This window comes from Prionailurus viverrinus, chromosome C2 (assembly GCF_022837055.1).
Source record: "Prionailurus viverrinus isolate Anna chromosome C2, UM_Priviv_1.0, whole genome shotgun sequence".
Taxonomy (NCBI): Eukaryota; Metazoa; Chordata; class Mammalia; order Carnivora; family Felidae; genus Prionailurus; species Prionailurus viverrinus.
The window spans coordinates 37,594,109-37,611,581 of NC_062569.1; the positions used below are offsets into that span (position 1 = coordinate 37,594,109).

The 17,473-nt window shown below is 35.3% G+C and overlaps 1 protein-coding gene across 8 annotated transcripts in view; it reads right to left on the bottom strand.

Moving 5' to 3' along the window:
* XRN1 (5'-3' exoribonuclease 1) overlaps nucleotides 1-17,473 on the bottom strand; it is a 120,914-nt gene that overhangs the window by 81,319 nt on the left and 22,122 nt on the right. For all 8 annotated transcript variants that reach the window (XR_007155582.1, XR_007155583.1, XR_007155584.1 and 5 more), the window contains 6 exons: nucleotides 17,308-17,445; nucleotides 12,698-12,767; nucleotides 12,377-12,482; nucleotides 9,517-9,606; nucleotides 4,224-4,380; nucleotides 2,522-2,641 (listed from right to left, as the gene is read on the bottom strand). Coding sequence is in view for 5 of the 8 variants with exons in the window: in XM_047874718.1 (XP_047730674.1) it covers nucleotides 2,522-2,641; nucleotides 4,224-4,380; nucleotides 9,517-9,606; nucleotides 12,377-12,482; nucleotides 12,698-12,767; nucleotides 17,308-17,445 (681 nt within the window). In the remaining 3 variants the exon portion in view is untranslated. The remainder of the gene's footprint in view (nucleotides 1-2,521; nucleotides 2,642-4,223; nucleotides 4,381-9,516; nucleotides 9,607-12,376; nucleotides 12,483-12,697; nucleotides 12,768-17,307; nucleotides 17,446-17,473) is intronic.

Genomic DNA, 17,473 nt, shown 5'->3' on the forward strand with positions numbered 1-17,473 from the left:
TTAGTACAACACTTTTAACTAAAGACTTACTCAGATTTCACTGGTTTTTGTATGTGATTTCTTATGTGTACAGTGCTACATAATTTTTATCATATGTATGGATTCATATAACCATCACTGAAACTAGAATAAACAACTGTTACATCATCATGAAGAAACTCCTTGTTGCTCCTTTATAATCACACCCTATCCCCAATCTTCTTAAAAATTTTTTTTAGTTTTTAAATTTATTTTTTTTATTTTTAATTATTTTTTTAAATTTGTAATTTGAGTTTACTTTTTATTTTTTAAACTTTACATCCAAATTAGTTAGTATATAGTGAAGCAGTGATTTCAGGAGTAGATTGTTTAATGCCCCTTACCCATTTAGCCCACCCCCCCTCCCACAACCCCTCCAGCAACCCTGTTTGTTCTCCATATTTATGAGCCTCTTTTGTTTTGTCCCCCTCCCTATTTTTGTATTATTTTTGTTTCCCTTCCTTTATGTTCATTCTGTTTTGTCACCCTATCCCCAATCTTCACCCCTAACAACTGCTGCATGTTTTACATCACAATCATTTTGTCATTTCAAGAATATTATAGGCAAACAGCCTCTCCTCTGTTGTCCAGCCTGGGTGACTCCCTTGGGCTGTATTCACTAAACTTCTATCTCCATAGGAAAAAAAAGAATATTATATAAATGGAACCATATAATACATAACATTCTGACTTTTTTCACTCAAGTGAATTTTTTTTCATCCAAGTTGCTTATATCAATAGCTCTTTATATTGCTGAGTAATATTCTACTAAATGGATATACTACCTTTTGTTTATCTACTCTCTCATTAAAGGACATATGAATTTTTTCCAATTTGGGTTATTACAAGTAAGTTGCTCTGAATATTTGTGTACAGGTTTTTATGTGAAGACAGTGTTAATTTTTTCTAAGATAAATATCCAGGAGTGTGACTACTGGATTGAAGAGTAAATGTATGTTTAACTTTATAAGAATCTACTGAACTATTTTCCAGAGTGGCCTCCTAGACTTTTAGTCCGGTAATTGTCTATGACATTTTCGAAGCATTTATAGAAAAAGTGGTATGAAGAGTAAAGAAGTAGCAAAATCTGGAAAAAATTATAAAATAAAAAATTTAAAGATCAAATCCTAAACTTTGAGTTTAATGTGTAATGAGATGAGATTTTTGGGAGAGGTCAGTGAGTTTTGTATTTGGACAGGATGTGAATTTTGGCCCAAGGGCAGACTAGCAGACTGTCTAGTTTGGGCATCTGGGTTATGCTGGTCTAATCAAATATGTTTAAAGGGGCGCCTGGCTGGCTCAGTCAGTAGAGTATGTGACACTTGATCTTGGGCTTATGAGTTTGAGCTCAACGTTGTGTGTAGAGCTTACTTAAAAAAAAAAAAAAAAAAAAAAAGATGTGAAAAAAATACAGTCGCCCTATTTAAAATATATTGGAGAGTGACTTTCCCTCTTCTATTTTCCAAGTTTGTGTAAAAGTGGTATTATTTCTTCCTTTAATGTTTGCTAGAATTCACAAGTAAACACATCTGAGTTGAGAATTTTCTCTGTGGGAAGGTTTTAAATTATGAATTAAATGTCTTTAAAAGATACAGGACTATTCAGATTAAAAATTTTTTGTTAGTTTTGCTGAATTGTGTCTTCAAAGAAATGTGTTCATTTCATTTAGATTGTTGAATTTGTTCACATAATGTTGTTCACAATATTCTTTAACTGTCCTTTGAATATATGTAAAATCTATAGGATACCTCCTTTTCCATTCCTGATATTGGCAATTCATCTGATTTCTTTTTCCCTCCCTCTTGTCCCCTTCCCCCTATCTTGATCAGTCTAGCTAGGATTTTATCAACTTTATTAACCTTTTTAAAGAACCAGCTTTTGGTTACACTCATTTTTATCTACTGTTTGCTCATTTTCTGTGGATTTCTGTTCCTATTTTTATTTTTTCCTTCATTCTGCTTGGTCTGGGTTTAATTTCTCATTTTTTTAGCTTTTTGTGGTAGGAAGCTTAGATAATTTATTGTAAAACCTTTTCCTTTTCTTTTCTTTTCTTTTCTGTTTTTTTTTTTTTTTTTTTTTTTTTGCAATGACATGGATGGACCTAGAGAGTATTATACTAACCAAAATAAGTCAGAGAAAAACAAATACCATATGATTTCATTCATTTGTGGAATTTAAGAAACAAAACAAATGAACAAAAGGGGAATAAAAAAGAGGCAAACCAAGAAAAAGAGTCTTAACCACAGAGAACAAACTGATGGTTACTAGAGAAAGGGTGGACTGGGCAGGGGGCAGTGTGGAGAGAAGTTAAATAGGTGATGGGGATTAAGGAGGACACCAGTTGTGATGAGCACCAGGTGTTGTATGTAAGTGATGAACCACTAAATTCTGCACCTGAAACTAATTTTACACTATATGTTAACTACCTGGAATTTAAACAAAAACTTGAAGGGAAAAAAAAAAAGAATATATGTGTGTACATATAACTATTGCGGGCACTGACCTCATCAATAAAAGGGATTAGGACCACAGCTTCCCATTCCTGTTGTTTCCCATTTAGGTCAGTTTTAAAATCAGGCGGATAATATTCTATAATTGGTGAGTCTTCACTGGTCATCAAGTGCTATGGAAAGATAAAGAGGAACAGAAATAAAAGAACTAATGTCAATATAACTTTTTGTTAATATATTTACAGTATTTGCTCATGTTACAGTTTAAAATTTCTAAGCAAGGCAAAACTAAATTTTTACACCTTGGAAATATTGCAATATACTTGCTATATTTTGATTTTCAACTATACGACTTCTAATTTTACTGCTACTCATCACTTTGCCATTCCAATGTCCTACTTATATAGTAAAACCATCTTTACTCTGAATTTCAACTTTCCCTTTTCTATCTTTTGTTGTCTTACCACTTTACAAGGCTCACTTAAATTCTATTTTCAGACTTCATTTCACAGGCTGCCAAAAGTCCTCTATTTTTAACCTTAAACAGTTTATTTTTGTGTCCTAATCAATTGATTTTGTTAAGTAATGTAAGGACGGTATCTAAGATAATTTAAAAAGAAAAAAATCCTAAAATCCAAGAATCTCTTCACCACTAATAGCAAAGATAAAAAGTCCAATAAAAAGATGTTCTTATTAGAGATCTTAGAGTAGATGAAAGAAGCATAAGGATATCTTCTAGGAAATGAATATGAAAGATTATGGTATAATATTTTTTAAAGAAATAAAGTAGCATATTTCTCAGAGTAGTACTCAAAATATTTAATAACCAGTATGGCATGGGCACAGAACAATCAACAGATGTGGCTGTAAAACACCTGCATGATTAAACTGGTCAAGAGTAGTTGAATATCAATTCTTAATGTATCTGAACGTAGGGAAAAAAGCATCAAACTTAAGAGGAAAGGGAGGTCAGAGGCCAGGATGAAGGACAGATAATGTTTTAGGAAGATGAAGAATGGACCCTGACAGTCAAATAACGAAAGGTGTGTGTGTGTGTACACTCCACTTCTTGTGTGCAAGTGTGTCTATGTGTGTATACTTTAACTCTTGGGACCAGACCACAGAATTAGAAGAAAAGATTGATATCCTAAAAGAACTAAATGAAGTTTGCCCTCAGAATCAGTTTAGTAGGCTTAGTGTAACTGTGGTGACCCAAATACTCCTAAAATCTCTTCCTCCCGTTATGCAAACTATATTAACCACAGAAAAGCCTTTCATTCCACAATTTGATAAACTAAATGCTTAAAACCTAAATATAAACTGAGATAATACTTCTGTCGAGATAAAGGACTCAACAGAACCATCCCTATTCTAATAAATAAAGGGTAAAAGAACAGGAATTAATCTATAATTGTTTGGACAAAGTAAATGGCTTCACATTTTGCCTGTCATAGTTTACTTTCATCAGTGCAGAGACAAACTGAAAATGTGCTTAAAGGTGCTGAAAATAAAGAAGTCATGCTCTTAAGGGTTTACGAAAATTGTATCCATTTTTAAAACAAAGCTAACATTGTTTTAAGCTAACGCTAAATCAAGGGGTTATTTTTCAAAACATCTGTGTAAGAAATATTGTATTTGAAACTGGAAGTCAATATATTTAGCTATTCAAGAAGTTTGGATATTACATTTCTAGGCTTGGATGAAGAGCTCCTAAGTATCAAAAGGGACATAAAAACATTTTAGTTTAAAACCCACCTGGTAGCACGTAGGAAGTAAATTTTTGCTAGCTGCTGGAAGTACAGCAAGAAGCTGTTCAAATGGCTTAAAAGGTTTTCCTAGTTCAAAATGGATTTTGAGTGTACTGATGTTGCGGATATCAGATAGGAAAGGTGCATAATGGTAGGGATAATACCTGTAAAACAAAACTGAGTTTTAAACAATTGGCAACTTTATGAAACAGATCAATATATTAAATATATACTTTTCCTTATTTAACAACACAGCAATAACTCTAAAGGAAAAAAATTACCACCCATAATTTTATCACTTGATTTAAGAAATCAGCAGTGTTAGAAAATTTAGGTCAAGTGGTGGCAACAAAAGTTATATTACCTTAATTTTCAAAGTATAATTTTACAATTTCAAAATGGGGATGTATCATGTAATTGAAGGATACATCTATATACATATATATATGCAATAAATAAATATATATACATATATGTATATACATGTAAATAAGTATAAATACATATACATAAAAATATATACTATATATTTAAACATATATAAATACATATACTAAATATATATACATACATAAGTACACACACATAGACAAACATGTATATATATATACATATATGTCTGTGTGTATATATATACATTAATATATAAATATAAATATATATAATGGTTCTTTTATATTGAGTGTGAATATTGAGTGTGAATCATTCTTGGACTGAAGTAATGAGGTAGCCAGAAGACATTTCAGTTATAGCACACATGAGTTGGAGCCTCTCTCAACAGGGTAGAGAGAAGAGAGTCTGAGCTCATGTGGCTGTTACTAGTCAGTCCTAAGAATGTTTATCTTTGAACTGGTATATATATTATCGTGTTTGCGATAGGATTACACCATTTAACAATCATACACACTATTTCTAACTACAGGTATAGATATTTTTACAAAGCCTTGAACACAATTTTTCAAAAATTATAATTTTCTTTTAAAACTTTTTTTCAACGTTTTTTATTTATTTTTGGGACAGAGAGAGACAGAGCATGAACAGGGGAGGGGCAGAGAGAGAGGGAGACACAGAATCGGAAACAGGCTCCAGGCTCCGAGCCATCAGCCCAGAGCCTGACGCGGGGCTCGAACTCACGGACTGCGAGATCGTGACCTGGCTGAAGTCGGACGCTCAACTGACTGCGCCACCCAGGCGCCCCTCAAAAATTATAATCTTAATATTTTACTAAGTATACTACAAAAATAAAGAAATATTTTTATATTCCATAATTATGACATTTCAAAATGATGAGAAAATTCAGGAGGCAGAATGGTATGCAGAATGGAAAATGTATAAACTTTGGAATCAGGCTTAGACTTGATTTTTGGGTATATGACTTTAAAGATATTATTTTCTAGGGGCACCTGGGTGGCTCAGTTGGTTAAGTGTCCGACTTTGGCTCAGGTCATGATATCGTGGTGTGTGAGTTCGAGCCCCATGTCAGGCTTTGTTGACAGCTCAGAGACTGGAGCCTGCTTCAAATTCTGCGTCTCCCTCTCTCTCTGCCCCTCCCCTGCTTCTGTTACCTCTCTCTCTCAAAAATAAAATAAAACATTAAAAAAAAAACTCCTTTCTAAAGTAATAAAGATAACTGAACGTCATCTGTAAAAGTCAGACAATACTTTATATAGTGGTGAGGATTATATGAGAATATGCTTTTCAAGCACCTGGCCTTAATGTCTGATAAATAATAGGAACAGCTTATAAGCACCCTATTAAAAAATTGAAAATCAAGGATTTTCATCATTAGGATGCTCTTCAGAGACGTCCTCAGAATTAAGTTAGTTACTGCAAAGATTTTTTTAAAAGGTTATTAAGTGAAATCGCAACTAATACACATAATTTGCATTGGTTTGTTTTGTTGTGTGGTGCTTTTTTTTTTAATATGAAATTTATTGTCAAATTGGTTTCCAAACAACACCCAGTGCTCATCCCAACAGGTGCCCTCCTCAATACCCCTCACCCACCCTCCCCTCCCTCCCTCCCCCTATCAACCCTCAGTTTATTGTCAGTTTTTAACAGTCTCTTATGGTTTGGCTCCCTCCCTCCCTTTTTTTTTTCTTCCCTTCCCCCATAGTCTTCTGTTAAATTTCTCAGGATCCGCATAAGAGTGAAAACATATGGTATCTGTCTTTCTCTGTATGACTTACTTCACTTAGCATAACACTCTCCACTTCCATCCATGTTGCTACAAAAGGCCATATTTCATTCTTTCTCATTGCCAAGTAATATTCCATTGTGTATATAAACTACAATTTCTTTATCCATTCATCAGTTGATGGACATTAGGCTCTTTCCATAATTTGGTTATTGTTGAGAGTGCTGCTATAAACATTGGGGTACAAGTGCCCCTATGCATCAGCACTCCTGTATCCCTTGGGTAAATTCCTAGCAGTGCTGTTGCTGGGTCATAGGGCAGATCTATTTTTAATTTTTTGAGGAACCTCCACACTGTTTTCCAGAGTGGCTGCACCACTTTGCATTCCCACCAACAGTGCAAGAGGGTTCCCGTTTCTCCACATCCTCTCCAGCATCTGTAGTCTCCTGACTTGTTCATTTTAGCCACTCTGACTGGCGTGAGGTGGTGTCTGAGTGTGGTTTTGATTTGTATTTCCCTGATGAGGAGCGATGTTGAGCATCTTTTCATGTGCCTGTTGGCCATCTGAATGTCTTCTTTAGAGAAGTGTCTATTCATGTTTTCTGCCCATTTCTTCACTGGATTATTTGTTTTTCGGTGTGGAATTTGGTGAGTTCTTTATAGATTTTGGATACTAGCCCTTTGTCCAACATGTCATTTGCAAATATCTTTTCCCATTCCGCCAGTTGCCTTTTAGTTATGTTGATTGTTTCTTTTGCAATGCACAAGCTTTTTATCTTCATGAGGTCGCAATAGTTCATTTTTGCTTTTAATTCCCTTGCCTTCGGAGATGTGTCAAGTAAGAAATTGCTGCGGCTGAGGTCAGAGAGGTTTTTTCCTGCTTTCTCCTCTAGGGTTTTGATGGTTTCCTGTCTCACATTCAGGTCCTTTATCCATTCTGAGTTTATTTTTGTGAATGGTGTAAGAAAGTGGTCTAGTTCCATCCTTCTGCATGTTGCTGTCCAGCTCTCCCGGCACCATTTGTTAAAGAGACTGTCTTTTTTCCATTGGATATTCGTTCCTGCTTTGTCAAAGATTAGTTGGCCATACTTTTGTGGGTCCAATTCTGGAGTCTCTATTCTATTCCATTGGTCTATGTGTCTGTTTTTGTGCCAATACCATGCTGTCTTGATGATGACAGCTTTGTAGTAGAGGCTACAGTCTGGGATTGTGATGCCTCCCGCTTTGGTGGTCTTCTTCAGTATTACTTTGGCTGTTTGGGGTCTTTTGTGGTTCCATACAAATTTTAGGATTGCTTGTTCTAGCTTCAAGAAGAATGCAGGTGCAATTTTGATTGGGATTGCATTCAGTGTGTAGATTGCTTTGGGTGGTATTGACATTTTAACAATATTTATTCTTCCAATCCATGAGCACAGAATGTTTTTCCATTTCTTTATATCTTCTTCAATTTCCTTCATAGGCTTTCTATAGTTTTCAGCATACAGATCTTTTACACCTTGGTCAGGTTTATTCCTAGGTATTTTATGCTTCTTGGTGCAATTGTGAATGGGATCAGTTTCTTTATTTGTCTTTCTGTTGCTTCATTGTTAGTGTATAAGAATGCAACTGATTTCTGTACATTGATTTTGTATCCTGCGACTATGCTGAATTCATGTATCAGTTCTAGCAGAATTTTGGTGGAGTCTATTGGGTTTTCCATGTATAATATCATGTCATCTGCAAAAAGTGAAAACTTGACTTCATCTTTGTCAATTTTGATGCCTTTGATTTCCTTTTGTTGTCTGATTGCTGATGCTAGTACTTCCAACACTATGTTAAACACAAGTGGTGAGAGTGGACATCCCTGTCTTGTTCCTGATCTCAGGGGGAAAGCTCTCAGTTTTTCCCCATTGAGGATGATATTAGCTGTGGGCTTTTCATAAATGTCTTTTATGATATTTAAGTATGTTCCTTCTATCCCGGCTTTCTCGAGGCTTTTTATGAAGAAAGGATGCTGAATTTTGTCAAATGCTTTTTCTGCATCAAATGACAGGATCATACGGTTCTTATCTTTTCTTTTATTAATGTGATGTATCATGCTGATTGATTTGTGAATGTTGAACCAGCCCTGCAGCCCAGGAATGAATCCCACTTGATCATGGTGAAGAATTCTTTTTATATGCTGTTGAATTCGATTTGCTAGTATCTTGTTGAGAATTTTTGCATCCATATTCATCAGGGATATTGGCCTGTAGTTCTCTTTTTTTAATGGGTCTCTGTCTGGTTTAGGAATCAAAGTTATACTGGCTTCATAGAATGAGTCTGGAAGTTTTCCTTCCCTTTCTATTTTTTGGAACAGCTTGAGAAGGATAGGTATTATCTCTGCTTTAAATGTCTGGTAGAATTCCCCTGGGAAGCCATCTGGTCCTGGACTCTTATTTGTTGGGAGATTTTTGATAACTGATTCAATTTCTTTGCTGGTTATGGGTCTGTTCAAGTTTTCTATTTCTTCCTGTTTGAGTTTTGGAAGTGCTGCTGTGTGGTGCTTTAAAACAAAGCCTAGCAAAGGTGCTATCAAAACAACATAAACTATCTCATCTCCTAAAAGTCTCTACTTTTCCCTGGGTTTGTTATTTTTCTATTTTGGTGGATGGTTTGGAAATGTAGATGGAACTTGCTGGAAGAGGAAGCATGATTATTATTACTATTTCCAGGAAAAGCAAATAATTCCTTTCTCATTTCTTTTTTACCCTTCCCAGTCTAACATTGAAATAACCCATTCTTTAATAATTACTCACTAGAACAATTTTTTCAAGTATACAATAATGTAGCGAAGAATATAATGAACAACCCTATATAACCATCACTCAGACCCAATAATTATCAAGACTTTGTCACAGCTGATTCCTCATGATAGAAAATTTTAAATCCTTAGATTTAAAGAGCTTTCATTATTGGCCATTTGCTAGGGCTGGAAGCATCTTTGTTACACAAAAGTCTTTAAAAACTATTTTCATATAAGAAAAGATTACTGGTATTTCATTTAAACTTGGCCATATGTGCCTTTTTAAAAATGCCACCATAAATAGGAATAAAGAGAAAAGAGAATCCCAAATGAGATTATAGTAATGAATCATTATTAAAAAAAAAAAATCAAAACTTTATTTTTCTTTTATTCCCTCACCAGCTCCAGGACTGAACTCCATGATAGTAATAGTGCAAAATCCACTGTATTGCCTGAACATAACATGCAGCTTGATCAGCCAGGAAGTCACTAAAAACAGAAAAGCATATTTTAATTATAACATTAATTTTTGAAGACAGGTCATTTATCTTTAGAGCACAATATCTGCTGATACACCCTGCCTCACATATGTTTTATATAATCACTGAATAAGTTAAAAACTGTAATCAGAAAAATTCCAAAATATTATTTAAAACAAATTCCATTCTGTCAGATTAAAGTTTTGCCATATAGTTTTCCTAAAGCGATTATTAGAAGACTTAAACATACTGTGCATATTTATTCAGTCAGTGTACTATATGTGTGATTTAAAGTTTGAGGATATGGCCAAGGAAGCCTTCTAAGAAGTGTCACTACCACTCCTAAATAGTCAGGTATAATGGGATACAGGGATGGGAAACTATCAGCGAGGATGCCTGAGAAAATCACAGGAGGAAATCAGGAAGACTGTAGAATTTGGTTATAGCAGCTAGAAGATACATTGAAAAGTGCTATCCCCACTGAACAAAACTCCCTCTAATCATTTCTTTCTCAACCATAATTTAAGACATTTAAGAAAACATTTCTACACACAGACACAGACAGACAGACAGACACACACACACACCTTGGGCTAAAACCAAAAAATAGCCATAAACCTTATTAGTGTCTGTTATCAAAATTTAGGTACAGACACAATTAGAAATTCCAGATATAAATATTTCTGGAAAGCACCTTTTGAAAATGAAAACTTTTTCATTATTAATGAAGAAAAGCATTTTTATCACCTAACAGCAATTACTATTACATTTTGGTATATTTCTTTTCAGTCTTTTTTCCGTGCCTAGGTTTTTTTTTTTTTTTTTTATTGTAATGAGAGTATACTGTATATATGATTTTGTGTCCTGCTTTTGAAATTCGTATTTAATAACATACTATAAGTATCTTTTTTAAATTATTATGAACTTTTTATAAGTACCAGTTTAGCAGTTATACAGATTCTGGAGACAGTGTTATGGCAAGATGGTGACTGTCACAAAGAGGAGATGGACATGATTATGATGACATGTAGATCATTTCTAATTCTGTACTATTATAAAAAACTGTGTAATAAACATCCTTGTGTATATAAGGATCTTCTGTGTTTAAGTTTGTATTTTTAAACAGATTAATAATTAGAATTATTGAGTCAAAGGGATAAATAGTTTAACTTTTTGGACATGTACTTTCCAAATAATTTTACCAGTTTATATCCCCATCAGTAATTAAGGAAGAACACTACCATCACTCCTGGACCAACATCAAATATAACGATTTTAAAAGATTTGCTTATTTGCTAAGCAAATAAACGGTATCACATTTTAATAAGTCTATAGTTTAATATATAAAAGAAAAGGAAAATAAAACAGATTTATTAGCTATCAAATTAAGCATTTAGTGCCAACAGCAGGTATTATAGCACTATATAACTATAATCAAGGAAAGATAAGGACTAAATAAAGGGTTAGAAGCATAACTATTTTAAATATTTTATTTCTCAGGTCTCAAAAGTCTTACATGATAATAGTAGTTGACAAAGCTTCAAATGATCCGGTGACTTGTACTAGAATTCCTATACCTCTAGTTACTGGAGGTCAGTATGAATATAGATGAGAAAGACTATGTCTAGCCTAGAAGACAGTCTGAGAGTACATAAAGCAACATCTGAAGGCTTGGGTCTATCTCTGGGCAGACTCTAGAAAAAATCTAATACTTAGTACTTTATTATATTAAAAAAATAATAGTATAGAAAATATCTAAGTATAACACGTAAGTATAAAAAAAGGTACATGGCATTTCATGAAGCTCTTATTTCACTCATAGAGAAGCAGCCTCCTCTAGTGGTTAAGAATATAAACTCTGGGGGTGCCTGGCTACTCAGTTGGAAGAACATGTGACTCTTGATCTCGGGGTTATGAGTGTGAGCTTCATGCTGGGTATAGAGATTACTAAAAAATAAACAAACAAAAAAAAAAACAACAAAAAAAAAAAAAGGGAGAGAGAGATTTAAATCTGGAGCCAGACAGCCTGTGTTCAAATCCTGGCTCTGCCACTCACTGACTATGTCACCTTGGACAAGTCATTTTAAGCCTCTCGATTCCTTAGGGTGTCTGGCTAGCTCAGTCAATAGAGCATGCGACTGTTGATCTTGGGGTTGTAAGTTCAAGCCCCATATTGGATGCAGAGATTACTTAAAAATGAACTCTCTAAAAAACAAATGAATCCACTTTAAAACAAAAAAAAGCCTCTCAATTCCTTAATTTCTGTTGTAAAATAGTAATATTTTACTTATCTTACACAATTGTGAGAATTAAATAAGTCCATATTTTAAAATGCTTAGAATAGCTCCTGGCACTTGGTAAGCACTTTATAAAATTTTGTTAAATAAAATACAAATGTGTAGTTCATACTGTGAGCTACAGTTTAAAAGTGCGAAAGCCACCATTATAGAGGTCAAGTTCTTAAGGAACTTTTGGACTAGGTAATTAACCTGGGGCCAAGCCAGATAGCCTTTGAAGTAAGTGTGATGTGCAAGTGGAATATGGAAAGCAAAAACAAAACTACCATTTTCTACTTGACAATTTTTATCACAGGAATATAACACATCAGTTAATATCACCTGCAAAACCATAGTAGTTGAAAGATTGACACTACAGTAATTTATATAGCCAAAGAATTCTCCTCTCCCACTACCTTAACTATCAAAATTATGCTGTTTTCTGAAGAAATGCAAAATATGATTTTTTTCCATTTTAAAGTAAAAACATTGGCAAAAACGTACTCAGATACTACATCAACTCCCATCTTCGTCATGTAATATGTTCTTTTATATTGTCTAAACTCAGTTTCAAATAGGTCATCATCTTCAGTCTCATCTTCTAAATTATCTGGAAAAAAGGACAGAAAGAGAGTGGCTGACAATTATGAATATTCTGTTTTTCCATCTAATGCTTTGATAAATACATATCAAAGCAGATGCTTATATGCTATACAGAAATCTGTTTTATCCAATATTAATGAATTAATACTAGCTAAGGAAAGATATAGTAACTATTCTGTCAAAAAAAAAAAAACATATACTGAATACAGAGTTTGTGCTCACCTTTAGAAGTTACCACTTCTTCTCCATTTTTGTCTAAAGCAGCCCAACATATGGAGGAGCCTTCCTGGCCCTACAAAAATTATAAATCAGTATAATAATTATTAATATAATTATAATTTATAAACATATATATAATAATTACATTCCATGCTCATGGATTGGAAGAATAAATATTGTTAAAATGTCAATACCACCCAAAGCAATCTACACACTGAATGCAATCCCAATCAAAATTGCACCTGCATTCTTCTTGAAGCTAGAACAAGCAATCCTAAAATTTGTATGGAACCACAAAAGACCCCAAACAGCCAAAGTAATACTGAAGAAGACCACCAAAGCGGGAGGCATCACAATCCCAGACTGTAGCCTCTACTACAAAGCTGTCATCATCAAGACAGCATGGTATTGGCACAAAAACAGACACATAGACCAATGGAATAGAATAGAGACTCCAGAATTGGACCCACAAAAGTATGGCCAACTAATCTTTGACAAAGCAGGAACGAATATCCAATGGAAAAAAGACAGTCTCTTTAACAAATGGTGCCGGGAGAGCTGGACAGCAACATGCAGAAGGATGGAACTAGACCACTTTCTTACACCATTCACAAAAATAAACTCAGAATGGATAAAGGACCTGAATGTGAGACAGGAAACCATCAAAACCCTAGAGGAGAAAGCAGGAAAAAACCTCTCTGACCTCAGCCGCAGCAATTTCTTACTTGACACATCTCCGAAGGCAAGGGAATTAAAAGCAAAAATGAACTATTGCGACCTCATGAAGATAAAAAGCTTGTGCATTGCAAAAGAAACAATCAACATAACTAAAAGGCAACTGGCGGAATGGGAAAAGATATTTGCAAATGACATGTTGGACAAAGGGCTAGTATCCAAAATCTATAAAGAACTCACCAAATTCCACACCGAAAAACAAATAATCCAGTGAAGAAATGGGCAGAAAACATGAATAGACACTTCTCTAAAGAAGACATTCAGATGGCCAACAGGCACATGAAAAGATGCTCAACATCGCTCCTCATCAGGGAAATACAAATCAAAACCACACTCAGACACCACCTCACGCCAGTCAGAGTGGCTAAAATGAACAAGTCAGGAGACTACAGATGCTGGAGAGGATGTGGAGAAACGGGAACCCTCTTGCACTGTTGGTGGGAATGCAAAGTGGTGCAGCCACTCTGGAAAACAGTGTGGAGGTTCCTCAAAAAATTAAAAATAGATCTGCCCTATGACCCAGCAACAGCACTGCTAGGAATTTACCCAAGGGATACAGGAGTGCTGATGCATAGGGGCACTTGTACCCCAATGTTTATAGCAGCACTCTCAACAATAACCAAATTATGGAAAGAGCCTAATGTCCATCAACTGATGAATGGATAAAGAAATTGTAGTTTATATACACAATGGAATATTACTTGGCAATGAGAAAGAATGAAATATGGCCTTTTGTAGCAACATGGATGGAAGTGGAGAGTGTTATGCTAAGTGAAGTAAGTCATACAGAGAAAGACAGATACCATATGTTTTCACTCTTATGCGGATCCTGAGAAATTTAACAGAAGACTATGGGGGAAGGGAAGGAAAAAAAAAAGGGAGGGAGGGAGCCAAACCATAAGAGACTGTTAAAAACTGACAATAAACTGAGGGTTGATAGGGGGAGGGAGGGAGGGGAGGGTGGGTGAGGGGTATTGAGGAGGGCACCTGTTGGGATGAGCACTGCGTGTTGTATGGAAACCAAGTGACAGGGGCGCCTGGGTGGCGCAGTCGGCTAAGCCTCCGACTTCAGCCAGGTCACGATCTCGCGGTCCGTGAGTTCGAGCCCCGCGTCGGGCTCTGGGCTGATGGCTCAGAGCCTGGAGCCTGTTTCCGATTCTGTGTCTCCCTCTCTCTCTGCCCCTCCCCCATTCATGCTCTGTCTCTCTCTGTCCCAAAAATAAATAAACGTTGGAAACCAAGTGACAATAAATTTCATATTAAAAAAATAATTAAATAAAAATCTGTTAAGCGAAAAAACTAAAAAATAAAGCAGCCCAATATATGGAGGAGCTTTCCTGGCCCTAAAAAAATTATAAATCAATATAATTATTATTAACATAATTATAATTATAAACATATATAATAATTAATTATAATAATATATCATACTTATAATTAATTATACATATAAATCAATATACCAAGATATATTTCAAAATAAGACATTTAACAGGAAGATTTAAAAAATATTTAAAAGAACTGAATGACCCTTTAGTGATACACTGTAAAAGTTTATTTAAAAAATAATCCTCAGGGGGCGCCTGGGTGGCGCAGTCGGTTAGGTGTCCGACTTCAGCCAGGTCACGATCTCGCGGTCCGGGAGTTCGAGCCCCGCGTCTGGCTCTGGGCTGATGGCTCAGAGCCTGGAGCCTGTTTCCGATTCTGTGTCTCCCTCTCTCTCTCCCCCTCCCCTGTTCATGCTCTGTCTCTCTCTGTCCCAAAAATAAAACGTTGAAAAAAAAAATTTAAAAAAAAAAAAAAAAAAAAAAAAAAAAAAATAATCCTCAGGATGCCTGGGTGGCTCAGTTGGCTAAGTATTCAACTTCAGATTTTGGCTCAGGTCATGATCTCACTATTTTGAGATCGAGCCCTGCTTTGGGCTCTGTGCTGGGTGTGAAGCCTGCTTAAGATTCTCTCTCTCCCTCTGCTCCTCCCCTGCCAGTGCATATCTGCCATGATCTCTCTCAAAATAAAAAGTAAATAAATAAAAATAATCCTCAAATACTGTGTAAATGTTTTTGGTTTTGTATCACTTGTTCACTAAGTCTTTATTATGTTGAATTTCTCAAAAATATGTAATGGGTAATTCTCATCTATTGTGTTAACATAATCTATTCATTTATAGTTGATTCCCACAATTATAGATAGTACATATTTTCCATGTCCCTGGATTCCATCATTCTTTTTCTTTGTTTTAATTTTTTTAATGTTTATTATTTTTTTTTTGAGAGACAGAACACAAGCGGGGGTGGAGCAGAGAGGGAGACACAGAATCCAAAGCAGGCTCCAGGCTCCGAGCTGTCAGCACAGAGCCTGATGTGGGGCTGGAACTCACAAACCGTGAGATCATGACCTGAGCCGAAGTCTGAGGCTTAACTAACTGAGCCACCCAGACGCCCCTGGATTCTGTCATTTTTATAACTGTTATATTCTCCACTTCCAAATTTTTTTCTCATGTGACTCATTTGCTTTTCTATAGTTCTCTCATCTCATCACATTCTTCACATCCTGCCCATCTGTTTTTCCTCCCAGTGATCTTAACTTTTCTTTTATTTTCTGATTGCCTATCTACTGCCAGTGACTCTCATTAGTTCTTCTTATTCCCTTATCTCCATTTCCTTTTGTTCATCCAAACTAGGGCCTCTGCTAGTGCTTGGGCTCTTCTTCTAGTTCTTCTCATTTTGCCAGTGTCTCTAACATTAACTACATATGCCTGAAGACTTGGGAAGCTTAAGGAAGGAGCTGAGATGGGTACAGCCAGGGATTACTGATGTATAATTTTTTGAGTACACGTTCCCAAGAAGTTGCTGAGCCTGTTTTCTTAAGAGAAATAACACAGTAGAATGCAAACTGACTGCTCCTAAGTTCCAATAAGGAAAGCTAACCAATTAGGACTACACTAGAGAAAATCAGGGTAACTGCTCTTCGTGGAGCAAGAGTTACTAGGCTTAAGCCTAAATGGAACCAGTATAGCAAGGAGAGTACAGCAAACTCCTCAATTTTATCAGAACCCCAAACCTTCAGAAGTACAGAAAACTTCAGAAGAAGTTTATTTTCCAAGCTAATACATATAAGACATTTTTTAGAGTTTATTATTAATGCTTTGTACGGTATTAGCATATTGTGAATGATTCTATTATTCATTTACTGAGCACCTAACATTTATTAGATATTGTGCTATATTACTCTTAACCTAGCCTATTGGTATATTTTATATATAAATTATTTCTATAGAAAAATCACTGATCTAGTTAACATATCAATATTAAATGTTATATAAATACCCACATTTTACAAAAGATAACTGATTTTCTGGGCACTTATATTTAGAAGTTTTGCTACACTTATTAGTAGAATGGATGAGCAAAGAGAACAGAATATTCTTCAAGGGTTAAAAAGAAGTTGATTTTTAGGGGTACCTGAGTGGCTTAGTCGGTTAAGAGTCCAACTTTGGCTCTGGTCATGATCTCACGGCTTGTGAGTTTGAGCCCCACGTCGGGCTCTGTGCTGACAGCTCAGAGCCTGGAGCCTGCTTCAGATTCTGTGTCTCCCTCTCTCTCTGCCCTGCCCCTGCTCAGCTCTGTCTCTTTCTACCTCTCTCTCTCAAAAATAAAATAAACATTAAAAAAAAGAAGTTGATTTTTAAAGATCAGATTTAAATGATAGGATCTAATAGAGAAGAAACCAGTTTTTTTTTAATGTTCCATGGAAGAAAATAAAAAATGAAAATGAAATGAGGCAACTACAAAAATCATAAGAAGAAAAGTGAGAAGCATGGAATATCAGTTTTACCTTAACAGCTAAAAAAATGAAAGGACACCTAAAAAAACAGACACCTTTGATTTTTTCTTTTCCTTGTAGTTCTTGGCTTCTTCTGCTGCGACACCCGCTGCTTCATTGAGGTACTTGTTACCAACTTTGCTTTCAAACCACTTTAGGTCCACAAAAACTTCACTGAAGTGTTCCCGATCAAACTATACAAAAATATTTAAATTCGTTTAA